General features: G+C 40.8%; 1 protein-coding gene across 4 annotated transcripts in view; it reads right to left on the bottom strand.

Moving 5' to 3' along the window:
- The window catches only part of INPP5F (inositol polyphosphate-5-phosphatase F), a 107919-nt gene that overhangs the window by 47097 nt on the left and 33733 nt on the right, over window positions 1-27089 (bottom strand). For 2 of the 4 annotated variants that reach the window (XM_039465050.2, XM_074382968.1), the window contains exon 3: window positions 781-917. The exons of 1 other annotated variant lie outside the window; for it this stretch is intronic. In XM_039465050.2, coding sequence (XP_039320984.2) covers window positions 781-917 — 137 coding nt within the window. Of the gene's footprint in view, window positions 1-780; window positions 918-25350; window positions 25431-27089 lie in introns of all 4 variants that reach the window. One more of the 4 variants, XM_074382967.1, reaches the window with a different exon arrangement.

The raw sequence follows: 27089 nt of genomic DNA, 5'->3' as shown, positions 1-27089 counted from the left end.
TGTAGTAATGCCCACCTCACAGGGTTCTCCTAGGGACTAAATATTATCATCTATGTAATACACAGGCCTGGCATATCACACAGTGAACAAAACAGGCTATGGCTATATTAGAGTGATGACAATTCCTAGGCATCAAATCCCCATACAGAGAGCAAACAGAACAGAAATGCTTTCATGGGTTACTTCTACTAGGCAGCAGCACCTTGTGGTAAAACACGAGCCCTAAGCAATCTCATTGTTTTGTCTGTAAATTACTCTACTTGTAGACTTGAGCTCTTCTCTAGAAAATAAAGAGATGACATTAGATGAGTGACTGTCTTCCTTTTAAAAAATTTTCTTTTTAAATTGTAGGAGTAAGATATGCTTAGAAAGTTTTCAAGAAATGTAGATAAAAGAGGATATAATCAAAGTTCTCCTTTTTTTGACTCACTCCTTTTCCCTAAAAAGTTTTCAAACTGTACTGTTCAGAGCCCTAGGGCTCCCTGGAAACAGAAGGTGGCTTCCCAGGAGAAATCAAGTGGTCAGAGTCCCAGGGATTTCTCTGCACTACTTCAACCACAGCAGCCCTGCTTTTGTGTGTCTTCTATACTAGATTTCATGGATTTTTGAGACCAGGGTTCCACTACTAAAATAAAGTTGGAAAATCATAGGATTAAATTATTTTTAAAAACATTACCCAGCTCTAAAAAATGTATGTTTCTGGTCTACGAAACCAAATCCTCAGATTTGCTATTACATTTATATCAGGTTTCCAGAGAATTTCCCTTTATTTCACCTTACCTCTAGCTCAAGATCCTGAGGTTCCATTTCAGAAAGTGATAGCACAGCAATTTTAGTAACTTTACAGACCTCATGGTCTCCTGGGAGTTTGCCGACCAATGCCTTCTGCCGAATTAAAATAAGCCACCATGGAAGATCTGAAAGAGGAGAGCCATAATAAAGTCTGGAGTTTACTGTTCTGATAGAGTGCTACTGTTCTGATAAGTTGAAGGTGAATAATCCAACAATGATAACAAAGTGTGCATCCAAAATAAACTTTCAAAGGAAAACATGTCACACAGACATAAAAATGACCCTTAAACATGCAAAAAGATGTTCAATCTCACTCATAATTAGAGAAATGTAAATTAAAACAATGTTGTGACACCATGCTCACCCATCAGATTGGGGACAATTAACAATAATGACAACACACATGTTGGCGAGGCTGTGAGAAAACTCAAACAACAGTGCAGGTGAGAATACTGATGACAAATGCAACTTTTCTGGAAGGACATTTAGCAATACCTAACAATACAACAAATGCACTCAACTTTTAATCCATCCAGTGATCCCACCCTTGGTAACTGACCCCGAGGGTATAACTCAACAACGAAAAGTACATACACTGAAGCCTATTCACTGCAGCAGTTTATAATTATAAAATACTGCAAACAGCCTAATGTCCAGATACAGTACAGTGGTTGAATAAACTATAGCACATCCATGCAATGGAGTACTATGTAGTTGTAAAAAAAAGTCTTCTTTAAATTAATGAGATGGATGCATTAAGTAGATAAATTGAATATATTAACATACAGAGCCATCGTGGATACCAAACTCAGGGATGCTCAAGGCCCTCATGTAAAATAGTGTAGTGTTTGTATGCACATCCTCTCATATACTTGAAATCATCTCTAGATTGCTTACAATGCCTGATATCATGTAAATGCTATCGTAAACAGTTTGTAAACTGTATTGTTTAAGGAATAATGACAAGAAAAAAAAGTCTATACACATCCAGTACCGATGCAACCATCCTTTTTTTCCAAAAATTTTCATCCATGGTTGGTTAAATCCACAGATACAGAGCTCAGTGGATACACAGGGCCGACTGTACATAATAAGGTTATGTTATAACATATATATATATAGATATATAGATATATATATATATATATGAGACTAGGTCTCACTCTGTCACCCAGGCTATATATATATATATTTGAGACTGGGTCTCACTCTGTCACCCAGGCTGGAGTGCAGTGGCGCAATCTCAGCTCATGGCAGCCTCTGTCTCCAGCGCTCAAGCAATCCATCCACATCTAAAGTAGCTGGGACCACAGGCACGCACCACCACGTCCAGCTAATTTTTGTACTTTTTTTTTTAAGAGATAAGGTTTTGTCATGTTGCCCAGGCTGGTCTCAAACTGCTGGGCTCAAGCAATCTGCCAGCCTTGGCCTCCCAAAATGCTGAGATTATAGGCTTGAGCGACTGTGCCCAGTCAATAAAATATATTATTAAATCAAAGCATAAAAGAATATACCTAGAGTGTACTACTCTCCATGTAAGAAAGGAAATATGAGGTGATATGTATCTATACATACAGTCACGTACCACACAATGATGTTTCCATCGATGATGAGCTACATATACAGTGGTGGTCCCTTAAAATTATAATGGAGCTGAAAACTTAATATCAGTGACATCATAATGTAGCATGACATATTACACACATATTTGTGTGATTCTGGTATCTACTGCACTGCTAGTGATATAAAAGTATACAATGTACAATTATGTATGTACATAAGACTTGATAATAATAAATGACTGTTACCGGTTTATGTATCTGCTATAGTGTTCTTTTTATCATTATTTTAGGTGTACACCTACTTATAAAAAAAAGTTAAGGGTAAAAAGAAAATGTTTTTGCACAGCTGTACAATGTATTTGTGTTTTAACCTAAGTGTTATTACAGAAAAATCAAAAAGTTTTTTAAAAATTAAAAAGTTTATAAAGTAAAAATGTTATAGTAAGTTAAGGTTAATTTATTATTGAAAAAGAAAAAAAAATTCGGCAGGACATGGAGGATCATTCATGCCTGTAATTCCAGCACTTTGGGAGGCTGAAGTGGGAGGATTGCTTGACTCCAGGACTTCAAGACCAGTCTGGGTAACATATGGAGACCCTGTTCTCCATATTTAAAAATTAGCCCCGAGTGGAGAAACGCACCTGTAGTCCCAGCTACTCGGGAGGCTGAGATAGGAGGGTCACTTAAGCCTGGGAGGTTGAGGCTACAGTGAGCCATGGTCATGCTACTGCACTCCAGCTTGGGTGACAGGGCAAGATCCCACCTTATAAGAACTTTATTTAAAAACCCAGCCTGGCCAACCTGGTAAAAATCCCATCTCTACTAAAAATACAAACATTAGCTGGGTGTGGTGGCAGGTGCCTGTAATCCCAGCTACTCAGGAAGCTGAGGCAGGAGAATCACTCAAAACCAGGAGGTGGAGGTTGCAGTGAACCGAGATCATGCCATTGCACTCCAGCCTAGGTAACAGAGTGAGACACCACCTCAAATAAATAATAAATAAATGCAAAAGCAAAAAACAAGAAAAACCCCCCCAAAATAAAGAAAAAACATTTTTAAATAAAGTCAGTGCCACCTACATGTATGGTGGTTAAAAAGTCTGTAGCAGTGTACAACATGTGCTCACCACTCACTCACTGACTCATCCAGAGCAACTTCTGGTCCCACAAGTTCCATTCATGGTTAAGTTCCCAGTATAAGTGTACCATTTTTATCTTTTATACAGTATTTTTACTGTACCATTTCTATGTTCAGGTGAAACTGCCCAACAACGCATTTCTCATTAAGTGACACACAACTAAATGTATTCACCCATTTGTACAAAAACAAGAAGAGGAGAGAGAAACAAGAAGTCAGTGAGATTAGCTACATCCACAGAGTAAGTGGTAACGGGGTAGAAAGAAGAGGGGAAAGGGAATAGGATGAAAGAGATGAGAAGGAAATGACAGTTCTCTGAGTTACATCCTGGCAAATGACTGGTCTCTGAGTAGAATTCTGATACTTAGAACAATAGTAATGTTTCACATGTCTCTTTTTTTTTTTTGAGACGGAGTGTTGCTCTTGTTACCCAGGCTGGAGTGCAATGGTGTGGTCTCAGCTCCCCGCAACCTCCACCTCCCGGGTTCAGGCAATTCTCCTGCCTCAGCCTCCTGAGTAGCTGGGGTTACAGGCACGCACCACCATGCCCAGCTAATTTTTTGTATTTTTAGTAAAGACGGGGTTTCACCATGCTGACCAGGATGGTCTCGATCTCTCAACCTCATGATCCACCCGCCTCGGCCTCCCAAAGTGCTAGGATTACAGGCTTGAGCCACCGCACCTGGCCCTCACATGTCTCTTAAAATAAATAGTTCAAATCGACCAGAATGTGGAAGAACTTCAAACTGCAAACCCAACTCTATTAAAAATTAAGAACAGAACTAACCTGTTGGAGATAGAGAAGAGAAAACTAACCAAATAACTTCAGAAAACTATTTGGTAGAGATAAAGACAAAAAGAACCAAATGCACTATTGTACTCCGGTTACTAAATTTATTTTTGAGAAGAGTATGGGCTGGTGATTCTCCAACCACTTTATGTGTACACTAGGACTGAATAGAGAACTAAATATATTGAGGAGAATAGAGGGGAAAATGGTAAAACAACCTAAAGAAACCTTTAAAAAATACAAGACAGAAAGAAGCAAACACCCAATCTTTCCAATCCAAATTTCTACTTCTCACAAGAGATTTTTTTTTTTTTTTGAGACAGAGTGTCGCTCCTGTTACCCAGGCTGGAGTGCAATGGCACGATCTAGGCTCACCGCAACCTCCGCCTCCTGGGTTCAGGCAATTCTCCTGCCTCAGCCTCCTGAGTAGCTGGGATTACAGGCACGCGCCACCATGCCCAGCTAATTTTTTGTATTTTTAGTAGAGACGGGGTTTCACCACGTTGACCAGGATGGTCTCGATCTCTCGACCTCGTGATCCACCCGCCTCGGCCTCCCAAAGTGCTGGGATTACAGGCTTGAGCCACCGCGCCCGGCCGAGATTTTTAAGTAAATGAAAAAGAGTCTATGAAAGACAGCATGCAAAAGCAATGTTTTAGATTATGAGACTATACCCTTAAAAAAATACTCCCCAATTATACCCCAAACCAAAAATGATTAAAATTGTGTTTCAGAAATTTATTATAGAAAAATAACATCATGTATTTCCCAATTATAGAAAAATGACACCATATATTTCCCATATAAAACAAATTTTTTAATGCATATACAGGCTGGGCACAGTGGCTCATGCCTATAATCCTAGCACCTTGGGAGGCCAAGGTGGGCAGGTCCCATGAGGCCAGGAGTTCAAGACCAGCCTGGCCAACATGGCAAAACTCCATCTCTACTAAAAATGCAAAAATTAGCCAAGCATGGTGGTGCACATCTGTAATCCCAGCTATTCAGGAGGCTGAGGCATGAGAATTGCTTAACCTGGGAGGCAGAGGTTGCAGTGAGCCAAGATGGTGCCACTGAACTCCAGCCTAGGTGAGAGAGTGAGACCCTATCTCAAAAAAAATTTTTAAAAATAAATAAATATAAAAAATAAAAAAGATATATAATATTTTCATTTCCCCATTTATTCTCCAAGTATTGATCAACTCTCATATTAGAAATGGTGCTTTGGAGACATGCTTTAAGCATTTCACAAACTCAAAGTTTGGAAACATTTTATAATTCCATATAAAGTAGGGTGGAAATTTACTCCAAAGTTTTAAGACTTTTAAAGGTCATTTCCCTACTATCATTAAACATTAACCGAAGACCTGCCATGTGCTAGGAAATTAATCAGGCATGAACAGACATTGCCAAGCACCTTTTAGGGGTTATGTGAAACATTACCCTTTAGGTGCCTGGTAACAAACCTAACATGCCATTATTCTGAAAAAGCACATAACAGATAATGAACTGTTGAATATCAACGAATTTTGTTGAATAAAAAGACATCCTGCTCACACCTGTAATCCCAGCACTTTGGGAGGCCAAGGTGGGCAGATCATGAGGTCAGGAGTCCAAGACCAGTCTGACCAACATGGTAAAACCCCATCTCTATTAAAAATACAAAAATTAGCCGGGCGTGGTGGTACATGCCTATGATCTCAGCTACTCAGGAGGCTCAGGCAAGAAAATCGCCTGATGCAGTGAGCCGAGATCACGCCATTGCACTCCAGCCTGGGTGACAGAGTGAGACTATGTCTTAAAAAAAAAAAAAAAATCCTTACAATAGGTCTCTTAACTTCACAGGAACAATTCCTGTCTTATAGTGAACAATTTAGATTTGGGTTAGGCATGATGGGTCATCCCTGTAATCCCAGCATTTTGGAAGGCTGAAAAGGGAGTATCACTCAAGGCCAGGAGTTCAAAAATAGCCAGGCCAACATAGCAAGATCCCAGACCTAAAAATTGTTTTTAAAAATTAGCCAAGGCCAGGTGCAGTGGCTCATGCCTGTAATCCCAGCACTCTGGGAGGCTGAGGTGGGCAGATCACTTGAGCCCAGAAGTTTTAAACCAGCCTGGGCAACATGGTGAAACCCAGTCTCTGCGAAAATACAAAAATTATCTGGGCATGGTGATGCATGCCTGTAGGCTCAGCTACTCAGGAGGCTGAAGTGGAAGGATCATTTGAGCTCAGGAGTTCAAGGCTGCAGTGAGCTATGAGTGTGTCACTGTACTCCAGCCTGGATGACAAAACAATACCATGTCTCTTAAAAAAATAAATAAATAAGGAATCTTTATTTTATGACTCAAGGATTCCCCCTTCCCCTACCCGCTCCCCCCACACACACACAGGAGAGCCCTTCCTAATTTACATCTTCTTGCCCCGATTTGCTCTGGATTCATTTCATATCAACGTTATAATTTATGATTTTAATAAATTCAACAATAACAAAAACACAATGTACATTATCAAATATACCATCTAATGGTATAGTAACAAAAATATAAAATTTTAAATTTAACACAGAGGTTTTATCTCATATACAAACTCACTTGGAAAACTAGAGGCATCTTTTCTTCCACAAAAACAATGGTATTGCCAATAAACTCAACTTAAACATTCAAATATATTTTAAAATAAAATACACATTTTTTAGAGTGAACTACTCATATACAAAAATGTGAAAATCTATGTGCCTCTTTTAAAAGGTTACAGACTGACATTCAATCTGCCTTGCAGTTACGATGATTAAATCTGAGAAAATGTAAATAATCTCAAATGACAGAAACAAAGCTTTGTAAATAGCAGCCTTCCCTTTTCAGGCAGGCTTCAAGTATCCTAGACTCTGAAGCCAGAAGTCAGACTCAGATTTTAGCTCCATCACTTACTTCTTTTATACTTCAAAGCATAATACTTAGCTGCTCCAGTTCTCAGTTTTCTCATATGAAAACTGGGATAAAACTGCCTACTTCAGAGAGTGGCTGTGAGGATTAAATACCAATTTGTATAATTCATGATATTATTCCTAAGAATTAATGTTTATTGAACATCTACTGTTAAGTATCACAAGGCAATTTATGTCATAGTTTTAATACCACTATACCCTGCTAGTAGATTCCATTTCCAACCTATAGCTGAAAAACAGAAAAACATTCAAATAAGATGCTCCATCCAGACTTGCAACTGGCCAACAGAATTTTTTTTAAAACTTCCTTTTTAGACATCTTCAAACATACATAAAAGTAGAGGAAGCAATATAATCAAACCAAATTCACCCACCACCTAGGCCCAGCAGTCATCAATGTATGACTCAGACTTCTATGACGTTCAACTTTTTTTTTCAATGACTCTGTACCTGTCTTTTAATTTAAAAAAAATTGCAACTCTAGAAAGTAAAGAAGAAATCACATGGGCCTTTGGTTAAAAATCTGAGTTAGAATTTTATTTGAGGCTAGGCACAGTGGCCCACACTTGTAATCCCAGCACTTTGGGAGGCCAGCGCAGGCAGATCACTTTAGCCCAGGAGTTCAAGACCAGCCTAAGCAACATAGGGAAAACCTGTCTCTATAAAAAACAAAAATTTAAATTAGCCAGGCATGGTGGAGTAACCTTGTATATACGTACGTATACACACACACACACACACACACACACACACACACACACACACACACACACGTACACACACGGAGGCTGAGGGTGGAAGGATCACCTGAGCCCAGGGAGGTCAAGGCTGAAGTGAGCCTTGATCACACCACTGCATTCCAGCCTGGGCAACAGAATAAGAGACACTACCAAAAAAAACAAAAAGACACCAGGTGTGGTGGCTCACATCTGCAATCCCAGCACTTTGGGAGGCCAAGGCAGGTTGATCACTTGAGGTCAGGAGTTCGAGACCAGCCTGGCCAGCATGGTGAAACCCCAGCTCTACTAAAAATATGGAAAAATCAGCTGGGCATGGTGGCACATACCTGTAGTCCCAGCTACCTGGGAGGCTGAGGCAAGAGAATGGCTTGAATCCTGGAGGCAGAGATTGCAGTGAACAGAGATCATGCCATTGCACTCCAGCCTAGGTGACAGAGCAAGACGCCGTCTCAAAAAAAAGAAAAGAAAAAAGAAAAAAGAATTCTATTTGATAATCCAGTTTCTTCCAGAAATAAATTGCAAAAAAAAAAAAAAAAAGATTTTAGATTCTAGCATAATCAAATATATGTAATTTTTTTATTGCTTTTTCCCCCTAAGGAAACCTAAAGGGAAGTTGTGTGAAGAAAAATTCCAACCACCTATCATCATACCATTTCCTAAGCAGAGAGAAATTAAGGTAGATTACTTAGATTATAACGTGTAGATATCTATTTCCTTACAAATTTTACTGGTTTTTTTTTTTTGATCAATGTGTAAGACTGAAACAGTGAGGAAGAAAATTAGCATCGTGCCTTTATTATGTGCTGTATATTTTTCATTTGCTAAACCTCAGCCTCATGGAAAAAGCATGGATTCTAGATATAATATAAAAGGTTAAAAACTAACTAGAGATATTGTAAAGAAAGGAAATATTATATATTTCCAAAGTTTTTAATACCTTGAGAAATCAGTAATATATTAATTAGATGGAGTCCACCTATGTGGCCACATATAAAAATAAATATACAAAAAAGCATTAATATAGGCCACTTCCATATGTAATAGAAAAAAGGATGTCATAACATTAGCAACAGGAACAATAAAGCTTTTGGGACTAATTCCAATTAAGAAATGTCTAGGTTGGGAGTGGTGGCTCATGTCTGTACTCCCAGCACTTTGGGAGGCCAAGGCAGAGGGACTGCTTGAGCCCAGGAGTTCAAGACCAGCCTGAGCAAAATAGCCAGACCCAGTCAAGAAAGAAAGAAAGCCAGAAAAGAAAGAAAGAGGCCGGGCGCGGTGGCTCAAGCCTGTAATCCCAGCACTTTGGGAGGCCGAGGTAGGTGGATCACGAGGTCAAGAGATCGAGAACATCCTGGTCAACATGGTGAAACCCCGTCTCTACTAAAAATACAAAAAATTAGCTGGGCATGGTGGTGCGTGCCTGTAACCCCAGCTACTCAGGAGGCTGAGGCAGGAGAATTGCCTGAACCCAGGAGGCGGAGGTTGCGGTGAGCCGAGATCGTGCCATTGCACTCCAGCCTGGGTAACAAGAGCGAAACTCCGTCTCAAAAAAAAAAAAAGAAAGAAAGAAAGAGAGAGGGAAAGAAAGAAAGAAAAGAATCAAAGAAGAGAAAAAAGAAAGGAAGGAAGGAAGAATATCTATATGAAAAGCACCACAGAACTTTCATTCAGGGCATACAGAAAATAAATATGTGAAAGCACCATGTGCCTGGATGCAAAGGTTCAATACTTCAGATTTTCTGGTCTCTCTCAAATTAATATAGAAATTTAAAGCAATTTCAATCAAAATTCTAATGGGGCTTCTAGGTAAATTTAAATATATTTTAAATTTCACTTGAAAGACTAAATGTGTAAAAATATCCAGTAAAGTCCAGGCATGGTAGCTCACTCCTGTAATCTCAACACTTTGGGAGGCCAAGGTGGGCAGAACCCGAGGTCAGGAGATTGACAGACCATAACATGGTGAAACCCAGTCTCTACTAAAAATATAAAAATTAGCTAGGTGTGGTGGCACACACCTGTAGTCCTAGCTACTCAGGAGGCTGAGGCAGGAGAATCATTTGAATGCAGGAGGCAGAGGCTACAGTGAGCCAAAATCGAGCACTGCACTACAGCCTGGGCAACACAGCAAGATTCTGTCTCAAAAATATCTCTATCTCTCTATCTATCAGCCTGGCGAAGTGGTTCACACCTGTAATCTGAGCACTTTGGGAGGCTGAGGCAGGCGGATCACAAGATCAGGAGTTCAAGACCAGCCTGGTTAATATGGTGAAACCCAGTCTCTACTAAAAATACAAAAATTAGCCGGGGATGGTGACACACACCTGTACTCCCTCCCAGCTACTCAGGAGGCTGAGACAGTAGAACTGCTTGAACCCAGGAGGTGGAGGTTGCAGTGAGCCAAGATCATGCCACTGCAGTCCAGCCTGGGCAACAGAGTGAGACCCTGTCTCCAAAAAAATACACACACACACACACACAAACACACACATGCGTAAATATATATATAAATTATAAATTTTGAAAATAAATTGAGACTATTCATCTTCCTAGACAGCAAAAAGTACTATAAAACTATGGTAATACCAGGCGTGGTGACTTGCACCTGTCATTCCAGCTATTTCGGAGGCTGAGACAAGAGGACTACTTGAGCCCAAGAGTTCAAGAAGTTGGCAGTGAGCTATGATTGCGTCACTGCACTCCAGCATGGGGGACAGTGAAACCCAACATGGGAGACAAAGCAAGCAGAGGAAAAAAAGCATGGCAATTAAAACTTGATACTAGTAAAGAAATAGATAAATGTATCACTAGACTAGACTAGAGAAGCCAGACACAAACCCATGTAAAAATGAGCATCTCATAAATGATGACAAAGAAGGGAAAAGAATGGTATCTCAATGAATGTAAGTAATAGACACTGGAGATTCCAAAACAGGGGATGGTGGGAAGGAAGCAAGGGAGAGAAAAGCATCTACTGGGTACTATGTTCACTATTAGAGTGACGGGATCAACAGAAGCCCAAACCTCAGCATCATATCATATATCCATATAACAAACCTGCACATGTACACCCCTGAAACTAAAATTTTAAAAAAAAAACATATATATAATTAAGCTCAGCAATAATCAAATAAATATACATTAAAATAGGAAGATCACTTTTTCTCTATCAGATTGTCAAAAAGAAATCTCTTTCTTTCTTTTTTTTTTGAGACGGAGTTTCGCTCTTGTTACCCAGGCTGGAGTGCAATGGCACGATCTCGGCTCACGGCAACCTCCGCCTCCTGGGTTCAGGCAATTCTCCTGCCTCAGCCTCCTGAGTAGCTGGGATTACAGGCACGCGCCACCATGCCCAGCTAATTTTTTGTATTTTTTTAGTAGAGACGGGGTTTCACCATGTTGATCAGGATGGTCTCGTCTCTCGACCTCGTGATCCACCCGCGTCAGCCTCCCAAAGTGCTGGGATTACAGGCTTGAGCCACCGCGCCCGGCCCAGAAATCTCTTTCTTAAAGGTAACATTTAGTGTTGGAGATACATCAAAATTCAAACTGTGTGTATGCTTTATCCAATCTGTTCCTCTCCTAGAAATGTATTCTATATATTTGGGAAGGTTGGGAAAATGAAGACTGTAAGCATAATAATTATATTTGTTTGTAAATGCACAAAGAAACTCTGGAAGGATTCACAAGAAACTAATAACGATGGGTGCTAGGTTGGATGAAGTAGTGGAAATTGAGCAGATAGGGACAGGGGAGTGAGGGAGGCTTCACTGAATACCTTTTACTACCATTTACATCGTTACACCATGCACTTGTACTACCTAAAAATTTAAATTTAAAAGAAGTTCCTTTTGAAGAAACAACCCAAACATCCATCAAGGGGTGAAAGAACAGACAAAACGTAATCTATCCACAAAAGGGAATATTATTCAGCTATAAAGGAATGAAGTGCTGGTACATGCTTCAACATAGATAATCCTTAAAAATATTTTCTTTTTTTTTTTTTTTTTTTTTGAGACGGAGTTTCACTCTTGTTACCCAGGCTGGAGTGCAATGGCACGATCTTGGCTCACCGCAACCTCCACCTCCTAGGTTCAGGCAATTCTTCTGCCTCAGCCTCCTGAGTAGCTGGGATTACAGGCACGCGCCACCATGCCCAGCTGATTTTTTGAATTTTTAGTAGACACGGGTTTCACCATTTTGACCAGGATGGTCTCCATCTCTTGACCTCGTGATCCACCCGCCTCGGCCTCCCAAAGTGCTGGGATTACAGGCGTGAGCCACTGCGCCCAGCCAAAGAAAATTTTTCATATTAGCCTACTTCTTACTCATGACCTTACCTCTAAAGGTATTTACTATTTCTAGACATGGCTAACCATACTACTGACATACAGAAAATATATACATTAAATCCACCAATGCATGTCCAGCAATCATTTTTATTTTTATTAACATTATATAGGGAATATATAAATACATCTCATTTTTTTAAAGTTTAAACATTAGAAACAAAACTAAAGTTCTCTTTAACCATTATTCCCTACTCCATGGAAATTCTTTAAACCTAATCCAAACCCTGCTTTCTTAGTTCTCTCACATAAGAAAAACAAGCGCGATAGAAAGTAACTGGTTACCATTCTTGGCACTAGTCCTTTTAATTTTACTTGAGAACTTAAAATGGCTTATGTTCACAGCATACAACCATATTTATTTTGTAGGCTCTATTTTCACTGCTCTTTTAGACACTTTCCAATTTATCTCTATAAACATGTGTGTGAGGAACAAAGGTAAAAAGGAAGGGAAGGTGCATTTACTAATGAATCTTAGGTGTTTACTTCCTTTATTATGCCCTAATACTTACATTATATTCCTGAGGCCAAGAGTTACCTTTCCTGGGTCCACTAGAAGAGTCACAGAGAGGCTAGGAAATGGTGAAACAGAGCGCACCCATCTGCCTGAACACTCAGACAGTTGTGCAGTTACGACCTGAGAAGCCAGCACAGGTGAATTTGTAATTTTTTTTTCTTTTCTTTCTCTCCCTTTTAAGAGACAGGATCTCATTATATTCCCCAGGCTGGAGTGCAGTGGCTATGCTTATCAGCATGGGAATTCTGACCTCCTCTGTTTCTGATCTGGAGGGCGCACGCCGACGTGGCTTTCCGGTCCCTCTGCGTGTGCCGATTCCAGGCGACCTTCCAGTGTCCCCACGGTTCTTCCATCTTCTAAACTGTAACTCTGCCTCCCTGCTTCCTGGCCCGGAGCCTCCTTCAAGTGACTGTGGAGCCTGAGAAGGCCCCTGGGCCCCAGCATGGGCCCCAAGCCTTGGAGGAGCCTGACAGTTGGTGGCAGTGAGACTGGCCCGCCCACCACCACCCACCACAGAAAAAAAAAAAAAACCTGGTGTTCCCCCCACTCCCAAGAGGCTGCCATATTTGATGCCAAACTTAGTGTGGACACTCACATCAGCATAGCTCATTCCAGCCCAGAACTCCTGGGTCCAAGTAATCCTTCCACCTCAGCCCTCTAGTAGCTGGGACTACAGGTATGCACCACCACACTTGACAAGAACTTATAATTATATTGACATGCCAACAAATACTAACCCAAAGACAGAGGTGCATACCATATACTCAAAAGTCTTTTGTAACATAATATTCAAATACAAATATTTATTGAAGGGCTGTGCTTCTGCAGATTATGCTCAAAGCATCACAGAAGGGTCTATACTTGCAATAGATACATCAGAGGATGGAGACATGTTGGTAAAGAAGGAAAAAGATAATCTGAAAAGGGGAAAAGTCTGCCCGCCTTTCCTTTCTTTTCTGTCACATTGCCAATAGGAACATTCACGTTCTTCTGTCATTTCAAATTGAGAGTCTCAACTAAAAAATGTAAGCCAAATGACTTGCTGTTTTTTAATATATATTTATAGTTGGTTTTGAGGTTATACTTAGGTGCATACAAATTTCAAATTGTTCTGTCTTTCTGGTGACTTGAACATTTTGTTATTTTTGAAATGATTCTACTTCTTGCCTTAAAGTCTACTTTGATGTTAGCACAGTGACACCAGTTTTCATTAGGTTAATGTTTGCAGTTTCTACGCTTTTACTTTCTGTATTCACGTATCTAAGGCATTTGTCTTGAAAGCAGCATGTAGATGGATTTTTTTTTGTCTTTTTTTGTGTGTGTTTTGCACTCAGAAAATGATTCAGTTCCGATGCAATAGATGGATTTTATTGTTTTTCCAGTATAAACATCTCTGGGTTTTAATTGAAGCATTAAGTCTACTCGTTTGTTATGTAATGACTGACAAATTAAGGAATCAAACTATCATCTTACTATTTATCCCACTTGTTCCATACATACCTTTCCTTGCCTTCTTTTGGATTAAATTTTTAAATCGTTATTATTCTGCTTTTCCCCTTTATTAGCTTTTCACAATATTTTATTATTCTGTTAGTGGTTACACTGTAGGGGATAACATAAACACTAATTTACAAAAGCCTAATGTAAATCTGTACTTTTTCCAGGTGCTGGACAGTGAAAGGACTTAGAATACCAACTCCTTTTCACTCCCCATTGTTACTATTATTGTTGTGTATTTTAATTCCACATTTAAATTTAAGGCCCATATGACAAATTCACTTAAATTTACTAATTTATTTCCCCTTTCCATTGATCGTCATTTCTTCCTATCCCTCCATGTTCCCATCTGAAATCATTTTCCTTTTGTCTGAAAATGAGAGCTCTCTAGTTTTTGGGGTTTTTTTTTTTTTGAGGGGGGTGGAGACTGAGTCTCACTCTGTTGCCCAGGCTGGAGTACAGTGGCACGATCTCAGCTCACTGCAGCCCCCGCCTCCCAGGTTCAAGTGATTCTCCTGCCTCAGCCTCCCAAGTAGCTGGGATTGCAGGTGCCCTCCACCATGCCTGGCTAACTTTCATATTTTTAGAAGAGACGGGGTTTCACCATGTTGGACCAGGCTGCTCTCAAACTCCTGATCTCAAGTGATCCTCCCGACTTGGCCTCCAAAATGCTGGGATTACAGGCATTAGCCACTGTGCTTGGCCCTCTCTAGTATTTCTTTTAATGCAGAAACTGATGGTGACAAATTATCTGTTTTTTGTTGTTTTGGTTTTTTTTTTTGAGACGGAGTTTCACTCTTGTTACCCAGGCCTGAGTGCAATGGCGCAATCTCGGCTCACCACAACCTCCGCCTCCTGGGTTCAGGCAATTCTCCTGCCTCAGCCTCCTGAGTAGCTGGGATTACAGGCACGTGCCACCATGCCCAGCTAATTTTTTGTATTTTTAGTAGAGACGGGGTTTCACCATGTTGACCAGGATGGTCTTGATCTCTTGACCTTGTGATCCACCCGCCTCGGCCTCCCAAAGTGCTGGGATTACAGGCGTGAGCCACCGCGCCCGGCCAAATTATCTGTTTTTGTTTGTCTCAAAATGTCTTTATTTTTCTTAATTTCTGAAGGTATAAAATTCTGGACAGGCATTTTGATGATGTCATTCCATTGTCTTCTGGCTTCCATTGTTTCTATCAGGACTTACTAAGTGCCTTTGAATTTAGTGTGTATTTTTATTTCTTTGGCTTCTTTTAGGATATCCTCTCAAGGCTTGTATTTATAGTTGGTTTTAGAAAATTCTTGGCCATTATTTCATCAAATACTGCTGCTGTCAGAAACAGAACCTCTGATTAGTTTACTTGATCTTATTTTTAAAGTGTATGAAATATCTGTAAATGACCCTGTGATGGTTAATTTTGTGGGTCAACTTGACTGGGAAGGGATGCCCAGATTGCTGGTAAAACATAATTTCTGGGTTTGTGTAAGAAGATATTTCCAGAAGAGATTAGCATTTTAATTGGTAAACTGAATAAAGACTGCCCTCACCAATACAGGTGGGCATCATCCAATCCACTGAGGGCCAGAATAGAACAAAAAAGTAAAGGATGGGCTACCTTGCTCTCTGAGCTGGGACACCATCTTCTCCTGCCTGCAGACATCAGTGCTCTTGGTTGTCAGGCCCTTGGATTCCAGCTGAGACTTACACCATTGGCTCCCCTGGTTCTTAGTCCTTTGGGCTTGGACTGGAACTATACCATCAGCTTTCATGGTTCTCCAGCTTGCATATGGCCAGACTGTAGGACCTCTCAGCCTCCATAATCACATGAGCCAATCTCTGTATATAATAATTCTCTTATAGATGTTAAATCTCTCTCTCTCTCTACACACACACACACACACACACACACACACACAGAGAGAGAGAGAGAGAGAGAGAGAGCGCGAGAGAGAGAGCGCCAGGTGCAGTGGCTCACACCCATAATCCCAACACTTTGGGAGGCTGAGGCAGGTGGGTCACCTGAGCTCAGGAGTTTGAGACTAGCCTGGGCAATATAGCAAAACCTGTCTCTACAAAAAAATACAAAAATTAGCCAGGTACCATGGCGTGTATCTGCAGTACCAGCTACTCGAGAGGCTGAAGCATGAGAATCACATGAACCCAGGAGGTTGAGGTTGCAATGAGCTGAGATCTCCCCACTTCACTCCAGCCTGGGAGACAAGAGTTTTGTTTTTGTCTCAAAAACAAAAACAAAAACAAAATCCACATACAACTTTTAACTCTCCCAAAACTTAACTCTAAAAAGCCTACTATTGATCAGAAGCCTCATTAACAACATAGTTGATCAACACATACTTTGCATGCTGTATTATATACTGTATTCTTAAAATAAAGTATGCTAGGCCAGGCATGGTGGCTCACACCTGTAATCCCAGCACTTTGGGAGGCCAAGGCCGGTGGATCACCTGAGGTCAGGAGTTTTGAGACCAGCCTGGCCAACATAGTGAAACTCCACCTTTACAAAAAATACAAAAAATTAGCTGGGCATGGTGGCAGGCACCCATAAACCCAGCTACTCAGGAGGCTGAGACAGGAGAATCGCTTCAATCTTGGAGGCAAAGGTTGCCGTGAGCCGAGATCATGCCACTGCACTCCAGCCTGGGCAACAAGAGGGAAACTCTGTCTCAAATAAATAAATAAATAAAGTAAGCTAGAGAAAAGAAAATGTTATTAAGAAAACCACAAGTGGCCAGGTGTGGTGGCTCACACTTGTAATTCCAGCACTTTGCGAGGCCAAGGCAGGTGGATCAGCTGAGGTCAGGAGTTCAGGACCAGCCTGGCCAACATGGTGAAACTCCATCTCTACTAAAAATACAAAACATTAGCCAGGCATGGTGGCACATGCCTATAATCCCAGCTACTTGGGAGGCTGAGATAGGAGAATAGCTTGAACCTGGGAAGCAGAGGTTACAGTGGGCCGAGATTGCAACATTGCACTTAACCCTGGGCAACAAGAGCAAAACTCTGTCTCCAAAAAAAAAAAAAAAAAAGAGAGAGAGAGAAAGAAAAGAAAACCATAAGGAAGAGAAATGTATTTACTACTCATTAAGTGGAAGTGGATCATTATAAAGATCTTCATCCTTATCTTCATGTTGAGTAGGCTGAGAAAGCGGAAGGAAGAGCAGGGTTTGGTCTTGAGGTCTCAGGTGTGGAAGAGGCAAAAGAAAATATACTATACATGAACCCACACAGTTTAAATTTGTATTGTCCAAGGGTCAACTGTGTGCGTGTGTGCGCACGTGCACCTGTGTGTGCATGCATTTGCACGCGTATACACTATTGGTTCTGGAAAGCCCTAATTCAGATTTTGGTAGCAAACAGCAGGGGTGCTACTGTAACAAACATCTAAAGATGTGGAAGCAGCTTTGGAACTGTGTAATGGGTAGAGGCTGGAAGAGTTTGGAGGTGCCTACTATTAAAAAAAAACCTACATTACCCTGCGTGAACCTTTAAAGGTGGTTCTGGTGAGGACTCAGAAAGAAGAGAGATGAGCTGTAGAAAAAGCCTCCATATTCTCAGAGAATTCCTAAGTAATCCTGAGCAGACTGTTGGTAGAAAACATGGACAGTAAAGAGCATCCTGATGAAGTCTCAGATGAAAATAAGGAACATGCTATTGGACAACATGGAGGTGACCCCGGTTATAAATGGGAAAGAACTTGGTTGAAGGGTGTGCATGTTCTAGTATTTTGTGGAAGGGAGGACTTAAGAGTGATGAAATCGGATATTTACCTCAAGCAATTTCTAAGCAAACTGTCAAAGTTGCAGTTTGGCTATTCCTCCCTGATTACAGTAAAATGTGAGAAGAGAGCTATGACTTAAAGACAGAATTGTTAAGCAAAAATAAAGCAGAACTTTTTAAAAACTGGAACAGTCTGGCCATACTATGGAAATTTTAAAAAGGACACGTTCAGGGGAAAACACAACAGGTGTGCCCAAGTCCCTCTGATAAGGAGAGTAATATGGGTGTGAACCATGAACTTGATAAGCCACTCCAGCAGGAGAACGGCCAGTGTGAGATGAAAGGGAAGGAACTGAATGAAGGAATGAACTGTCCTCTTGGGTTTTACAGGCCGGGACAACAGAGATTTTTGGCAGAGAATGTGCACTATTCTTCAAGACAAGGCAGAACAATCCCAAAGGTGATAAGAGATCATCAGGGCTGCTTTCTGGGTTTCAAAAGGCATAGGCAGGGACTGCCTTACTTTGAACAGGCAAGATGGTCTCTGCCCAATGCTGTGGGGATTGGAACAACCAGCAAGGCCCTAGGGACACAACCATTCCTAGGTGGAGCTGTGGAGGCAGGCCCCCTCCCCCACCTCAGCAGGCCTGGAAAGTAGGACCTCTACCCCAGTGGGCTTGGAGTGCAGGACATGGACCCAGTGAAGATTATTCTCAAACCTTAAGATCTCAAGGAGTTTGGCTTATAGTTTGGACTTACCAGGGCTCCACTACCCCTTTCTTCTTTCCTATTTCTCTTCTGAACTGGAAATGTCTAGCCCATGTCTGTCCCACCACAGTATTTTCTAAGTACGTACTTATTTGGTTTCACAGGGTTTGCAGCTGAAGAGCAATTTGCCTCAGGATGAATCATACCTTGAGTCTCACCCACATCTGAGTTAGATGACATTTAATCAAGACTTTGGATTTTTTACTTTAGAATTGATGCTGGAATGAGTTAAGAGTTTGGGGCTGCTGGGATTATAATGAATGTATTTTGCATATGAGAAGAACATACATTTGAGGGGACCAGGGACAGAATATTATAAGCTAAATGTTCATGTCCCCCCAAATTCATAGTGAGCCCTCAGTATCTTCAGGGGATTGATTCTACAACCCCTTATGGATACCAAAATCCTCAAATGTTCAAGTACCTTATGTAAAATGGCATAGTATTATAGTTGCATATACCTATGCACATCCTCCTGTGTACTTTAAATCATCTCAAGAATACGTATAATACCTAATACAATATAAGTGGTATTTAAATAGTTGTTATATTATTTGTATTTTTTTTTCCCTGAACATTTTCAATCTGCGGATGTGGAACCTACAAATAGGGGGACCCTGACTGTATGCTGAAATCCTAATCCCCAATGTTATGGTATTAGGAAGTGGGGCCTTTGGTAGATGATGAGGTTATTAGGGCTCCACCATCACTAGTAGGATTAGTGCTCTTATAAAAGAGACCCAGGAGAGCTCCCTCATGCCTCCTTCCATGTGAGGACTCAGTGAGAAAAGGCCATCCATGTATAAAAAGCAGGCCCTCACCAAACATCACATCTGCTGGGGCTTTGATCTTAGGCTGCCCAGCCTCAGAGCCATCAGAAATACATTTCTGTTATTTATAAGCCACCCAGTCCACGATATTCTGTTATAGAAGCCCAAACAGATGAAAACAGAACTATACACAGTTGACCCTTGAACACCAAAAGTTTAACTGCAAGGGTCCACTTACATGGAGATTTTTTCCAATCAAATGCAGACTGAAAATACAGTATTCATGGAATGAGAAATCCACACAAAGAACCAACTTTTCATATATGTAGGTTCTACAGGGCCAACTTCAAGACTTGAGCATGTATGAATTTTGGTATACATGGGTGGTCCTGGAACCAACCCCTCCTCCTCATACCAAGGGACAACTGAACAATAATATTAACATGCTATGAGAAACTAATAATTAGGAGAATATCTTAATAGTTTATCCCAAGGCATATTCTGCTCCAATTTTAAGTATTCTCCCTTATTTACAAATCTTTGGTAGGAATGTAAATTGAGTCCTAAGTGTGCATAAAACCTACTTCATTGATATCTGATGAATAAGCTATTAATCAGCTTTTGGCACTTTTAAGTGAATATGAATATGAGTCTATGAAGTAGGTTTTATGCACACTTAGGCATGAATTTAAATTTTGACTAAAAATATGAATTAACGGTATGTTTAATGAATTTTTCTTTTATATTTAAAGCCATATATTAAAAAAACAAAAACAAAAAACTACACTAAGAGAAATGTTTTTCCCCCTAATGGAAGTAGAGCACCATATATCCCAGGTTGTATTTCAGGGAACATACATCAAGTAAATGGAATAACAAGTAATGCCACCACCACGCCAGTGCTGGTTTGTTCAACGTCAGGTACCTGATAGCTAAAAGCACACCACATTAGGCTTCTAATGCTTTCAGTGACTAAAGAGCTAACTATTAATTTGTTCATCTTCCAAACATAGCAGCTATTCCATGTTTCCCAACTGGCTGCTCTGCTGCTTACTAAAGTTTCCTAAGTCTCAGTTTATAGAAAAGTGACAGTGACTCATAGGGAGGGCATCTACAGCAAGGGACATTTTTAATAGGCTCTATTTCAAAAGTACCAAATGGTGCAATTAGAAGTATATTCTGCTTAGCCTGTAAAGCTTAAGACTGTAGTTAAATCCCTAAATAAATCTGCCATAAAATGAAATGATCCTAAAATAATCTATTATACTCTATAAAAATATAAACTCTTTTGTATCTATAGAAAACTAGAAAAGTCTAACTTTTTTTTTTTTTTTTTTTTGAGACGGAGTTTCGCTCTTGTTACCCAGGCTGGAGTGCAATGGCGCGATCTCGGCTCACCGCAACCTCCGCCTCCTGGGTTCAGGCAATTCTCCTGCCTCAGCCTCCTGAGTAGCTGGGATTACAGGCACGCACCACCATGCCCAGCTAATTTTTTGTATTTTTAGTAGAGACGGGGTTTCACCATGTTGACCAGGATGGTCTCGATCTCTTGACCTCATGATCCACCTGCCTCAGCCTCCCAAAGTGCTGGGATTACAGGCTTGAGCCACCGCGCCCGGCTAGAAAAGTCTAACTTATTAAGTACTGCTGGGCAAAATGGTTTTATTTTTATTTTTATTTTTTTAAGATGGGATTTCACCATGATGGCCAGGTGGTCTTAAACTCCTGACCTCAGGGGATCCACCCACCTCAGCCTCCCAAAGTGCTAGGAATACAGGCATGAGCCACTGTGCCCAGGTTTTTCTATCTTGTTTTTTTTTTTTTTTTAATTTTTATTTTGGGCAAAATGATCTTCTTTATAAAAATGTATTTTCCAGATAACTATAGCTTATCCCCCTAAAGTACTAAGATGTTTTCCTGTATGTTTATTGAAAGCTTTAATACTTTCCTGCCCATTAAACTCCAACATACTAAAGACAATCAGGATTTTTACTCATGATGCAAGTTAATCATTATAAAGATAAATTACTGCTTTTAAAAGTGACATAAAAATGCTTCAAGGTTGGAGGTGATTGGTCCATACACAAAGTGAATCAAGCCCAAAGGCTATAACAAACCTGCTATCCAAGTCAATTAAATAACCTTTTTTTTTTGCTATCAATGGTTGTTACTGGCCAAGTCTAAGTGAATGAGAACTTAATATATTTGTCGAGAATTTCCTTTCTTAAACACAATTAGCTCTGACAATAATTTGACTGGAATTACTTTTAAATGTTCAATAAGATAAAAACTCTAGGCCAGGCGCAGTGGCTCAAGCCTGTAATCCCAGCACTTTGGGAGGCTGAGGTGGGTGGATCACGAGATCAAGAGATCGAGACCATCCTGGCCAACACGGTGAAACCCCGTCTCTACTAAAAATACAAAAATTAGCTGGGTGTGGTGGCATGCGCCTGTAGTCCCAGCTACTTGGGAGGCTGAGGCAGGAGAATTGCTTGATCCTGGGAGGTGGAGGTTGCAGTGAGCCGAGATTGTGCCACTGCACTCCAGCCTAGCACCTGGTGACAGAGTGAGACTCTGTTTAAAAAATAAAAATAAAAAAAATAAAAATAAAACTCCAAAAGGTGATACAAAGGAGGCAATACAGAAAGCACCTGTATAGGTGGCCCACACAGTCATTTTTAACTTAACAATCCTCCTTTTAAATTTTTCATTTTTTAAGAGACAGGGTCTCACTAGGTTGCCCAGGCTGGAGTGCAGTGGCTATTCACAGGCATGATCATCATGCACCGCAGCCCGAGCTCCTGGCCTCGGCCTTCCGAGTAGCTGGGACTACAGGCATACACCACTGCACCCAGCTTTCCTCCCCTCTTTCTGAAGCTGAAAACCAAACCTTTACCATTGCTGCCATTGAGATCACTGAGGAAAATCAGAGTATTAAAAACAAATGGGTTTATGACTAGAAAAAAGGAGTAACAGTGGAATAGCATATGAGGCATGCTGGCCTGCCTCTCAAGTAGCTCTCTGCCTGAAAATATAAAAATCTGCCATGCCACTTAGAGATATGCTTAGGAATAAGAAGCATAGTTGTGTAACCACGCTCTGGGGAGCTCAGAACTGCAGGTCGCATTCATGTGACTTGTTCAAGCATCACTACTACCAGGGAGGTAAAACCGTCTGCACCAAGGAGACAGACTCAAGACTAGGGAAAGGGAAGTGAAAGATTCTGAAGCACAAAATGTGGGGACAAGCTGAGGGGAGCAAAGAAAGATGGATGAAGCACTCAAGCATCTAGGTACCTGAGGGGAGAGGAAAAGGAACAGGAGGGAAGCAAAAACAGGACGGATGAGAAGATACCAGAGAAAGTAATCTCTCACACCACTTAGCTGCCTGCTTCCAAGACTCAAGTCTGTTAAGAAAATGGGTCCACTAAACTATAGTTAAAGAATATTCTAAGGGTTAAACAAGAATCTGGTCACGGATGAAAATTTTACTTCTAGGCCAGACATGGTGACTCATGCCTATCATCCCCGCACTTTGGGAGGCCGAGGCAGGCAGGAGTTTGAGACCAGTCTGGCCAACATGATGAAACCCTGTCTATACTAAAAATACAAAAATTAGCCACCTTAGGGTGAGGTACTAGAATTGCTTGAACCAGGAGGTAGAGGGTGCAGTGAGCCAATATCGTGCCACTGCACTCCAACCTGGGCAACAAGAGGAAGACTCTGTCTCAAAAAAAAGTAAATCTTACCTCTTGAAGTCAGTAACTCTAAGATCCTCATAAATGAGAAAATGAATATAAAATGACAATATCTGAGGCTGGGCATAGTGCTCATGCCTGTAATCCCAGCACTTTGGAAGGCCAAGGCAGGCAGATCGCTTGAGCTCAGGAGTTCAAGACGAGCCTGGGCAACATGGCAAAACCCCATCTCTACTAAAAAAAAAATACAAAAATTAGCTGGGCATGGTGGCATGTGCCTAGAGTCCCAGCTACTTGGGAGACAGATGGGAAGATCACTGGAGTCCAGTTAGGTCAAGGCTGCAGTAAACCATGATCACGCCACTGCACTCCAGCCTGGGTGACAGAGTGAAACTCTGTCTTCAAAACAAAAAACAAAAAAGACTGTATTTGTTTTTTGTTTTGTTTTTGTTTTGAGATGGAGTTTCACTCTTTTCCCCCGGGCTGGAGTGCAATGGCACTATCTCAGCTCACTGAAATTTCTGCCTCTCAGGTTCAAGGGATTCTCCTGTCTTAGCCTCCCAAGTAGCTTGGACTACTAGCTACATGGGAGGCTAGCAATGTTAGACAGGCTGGTCTCGAACTCCTGACCTCAGGTGATCCTCCTGCCTCAGCCTCCCAAAGTGCTGGGATTACAGGTATGAGCCACTGCATCCAGCCAAAAAAGACTGTATTTGAATTCTATTTTACATCACTTATATTTTGGTAGAAATGTTATGTTACAATAAGATATAAATTGTATCTCAAGACATATTTACTATAATTTGTATATTATAAATTTCATCCATTGTAAGGAAACAACTCAATGATTTTATTACATTTAGAGTTGTATAACTATCATCACAATACCTACATATTTTTAATTATGTGAGTTGTCAGTGGACAATAAAACAACCTGCATCCCCCACAGTACAGCTGTATACAGGCAAACTCATATCTAAACAGAAACAGTAACTAAAAGGCTTGTTCCACAACCCAGGCCTCCAGCAGAGGATGAGAGCTCCACAGGGACCCTGTGAGACCCCCTTGTTTCTCTCCAATGTCCTTAAGGAGTGGGGTTTTCCAATGGCTTTTAAGGCATGCACTAAAACAATACCAATGACACTCCATTCATTCATCACTAAAATATAAAATATTTCATGTCACTAGTGCCATAGCAAGAAAGTCTCCATAGAGAAGACTAAAATCAGTATTAAAAATAATATGCCTAATACACTTTACCATCTTAATGACTGAGACATCATTACCACTTAAAAAGTGTAGGAACAGCAGATGGTGAGTACTTATTTTCATGAATGAGATCTACTTGAGTGAATTTTTGTCTACGATTGTTCAGTACTATCAGCAGTAATTCAGTTAATCACTAAACAAAGAGCCTCTATTGCCAAATTAATCAAGACTCCTGACAATTTTCTCTTTAAACTAGTCCTGAATACATCGTGGGATATATTCCTTTACTAATGATCTTTTTGCTTTTTATCTTCAGATACTTCTTACCCTAATTGAGCTTATCCTCTTCTCAATCTTAAAAATACATTATAACTTGAAGAGCTTTTGTGATCTATTTTAAATCTCCAGCCTAAAGCAGTCTTTTCCTGGACATCTGTGTGAAGAAATGGCTATACCCAGACATAACACAGAAAATGAAGAGAAGAAACATATCAATCATGTGGGCCTTTTGCACAGCTTCATACTCTGCCAAGAACTCTCTCTCCTTTTAATCCCTCCCCATCCCACCCCTGGCCCTGTCCGTATGAGATGCTTTCCATCCAGCAACCCCAGCTCCACCACTTGGGCTCTTCTGTCATACTACTACAACACCCCATACTTGTCTTTAGATGATTACATCTGTAATGGTAAAACTGTGTAACTGGGAATTAACATCTATCACTCAGATTCTGAGTCTATGTTCCTGGAAATTTCGAGTTCTGTTCAACCTGCAGTTCCCAGCACTGAGTACAGACTGTGACACATAGTAGGTACTCCATAGATACTCATTAAATCCTTAAGTACTCGCTAAATATTTCTGAATAGCCCTGCAGTGGGCCTGCACACAGAGACACAGCAGGTAAGCAGAACAGACATGGCCCACAGCTGCTGTCTACTTGTAGGTTATTTCCATGAGAAGACAGACAAAAAAGAAAAAGAAAAAATAAATATGTAATTAAAATTATGATATGAATCTGATTACTACTCTTTTTTTTTTTTCCAGCCAGATGGAGTCTTGCTGTCACCCAGGCTGGAGTGCAGTGGCAAGATCTTGGCCCACTGCAGCCTCCATCTCCCAGGTTCAAGTGATTCTTATGCCTCAGCCTCCCAAGTAGCTGGGATTACAGGCACACACCACTATGCCCGGCGAATTTTCATATTTTTAGTAGAAATGGGGTTTCACCGTGTGGTCAGGCTGGTCTCAAACTCCTAACCTCAAGTGATCTGCCCTAACTCAGCCTCTCAAAGTGCTGGGATTACAGGTGTGAACCACTGTGCCCACCCTTGACTGCCATTTTTATTTCCTCCTGGATAGTACAATGAATCTTTTTTCATGTTGATTTTTCACAAGTCCATACTTTCCTTTCACCTAGTTGATACATTACACATCTCCTACTTTCTGTTCCTCATATTAATTATCTCTCAACTGGTCAGACCAAAGTCAGACACGTTTGAGTTGTTGGAGACAGACTACATTATACCCTGGCTGAAGTCCACCTGCCTACAGATGTCTGGGAAAGAGGCCTTGCAACCCAGAAACAAGCTAATGGTTCTAAACACATATTTTACAGGCATTAAACAGAACCATTTTTCTTTTTCCTTTTTTTTTTTTGGCAGAGCTTGCTAAAAGGGCAGGCAATTATCAACAAAGGATAACACAAACAAAAATAGTTTGAAATTCTTCTGTCATATATATTTTTTTATTTTTTTTATTAACTTTGCTGTAATTTCTAAGCCTTTGGAATGTTCTGCCTGTAGGAGTATCTTTGTTTACTGGAGGCCTTGAGCAATGCCAGATAATCTAAACTAACAATGTAACTTTTGGTGGGAGGCCATTTTTTAAAGGAACTGTGGATTACAAAATAACTTTTGCTAATGCTACTAATCTGTTACTACCAAAAACATTACTTTTTTTTTTTTTTGAGATGGAGTTTCGCTCTTGTTACCCAGGCTGGAGTGCAATGGCGGGATCTTGGCTCACCGCAACCTCTGCCTCCTGGGCTCAGGCAATTCTCCTGCCTCAGCCTCCTGAGTAGCTGGGATTACAGGCACGTGCCACCATGCCCAGCTAATTTTTTGTATTTTTAGTAGAGACGGGGTTTCACTATGTTGACCAGGATGGTCTCGATCTCTTGACCTCGTGATCCACCCGCCTCGGCCTCCCAAAGTGCTGGGATTACAGGCTTGAGCCACTGCGCCTGGCAAAACATTACTTTTTATACGTTGTTTACAATGTAGTCTTTCAGTGACTTCTTTTTTTTTTTAGTCTTGTTCTGTCACCTAGGTTGGAATGCAGTGGTGTGATCTTGGCTCACTGCAACATCCACCTCCTGGGTTCAAGTGATTCTCCTGCCTCAGCCTCCCAAGTAGCTGGGACCACCGGTGCCCACCATCACATCCAGCTAATTTTTCTATTTTTAGTAGAGATGGCGTTTCACTGTGTTGGCCAGGCTGATCTCCAATGCCTGACATTAAGTGATCCACCTGCCTTGGCCTCCCAAAGTGCTTGGATTACAGGTGTGAGTCACCACATACAGCCTGTGACTT

Source organism: Saimiri boliviensis, chromosome 12 (assembly GCF_048565385.1).
Source record: "Saimiri boliviensis isolate mSaiBol1 chromosome 12, mSaiBol1.pri, whole genome shotgun sequence".
In the NCBI taxonomy this organism is placed as follows: Eukaryota; Metazoa; Chordata; class Mammalia; order Primates; family Cebidae; genus Saimiri; species Saimiri boliviensis.
This window is presented reverse-complemented; position numbering and strand designations above follow the sequence as displayed.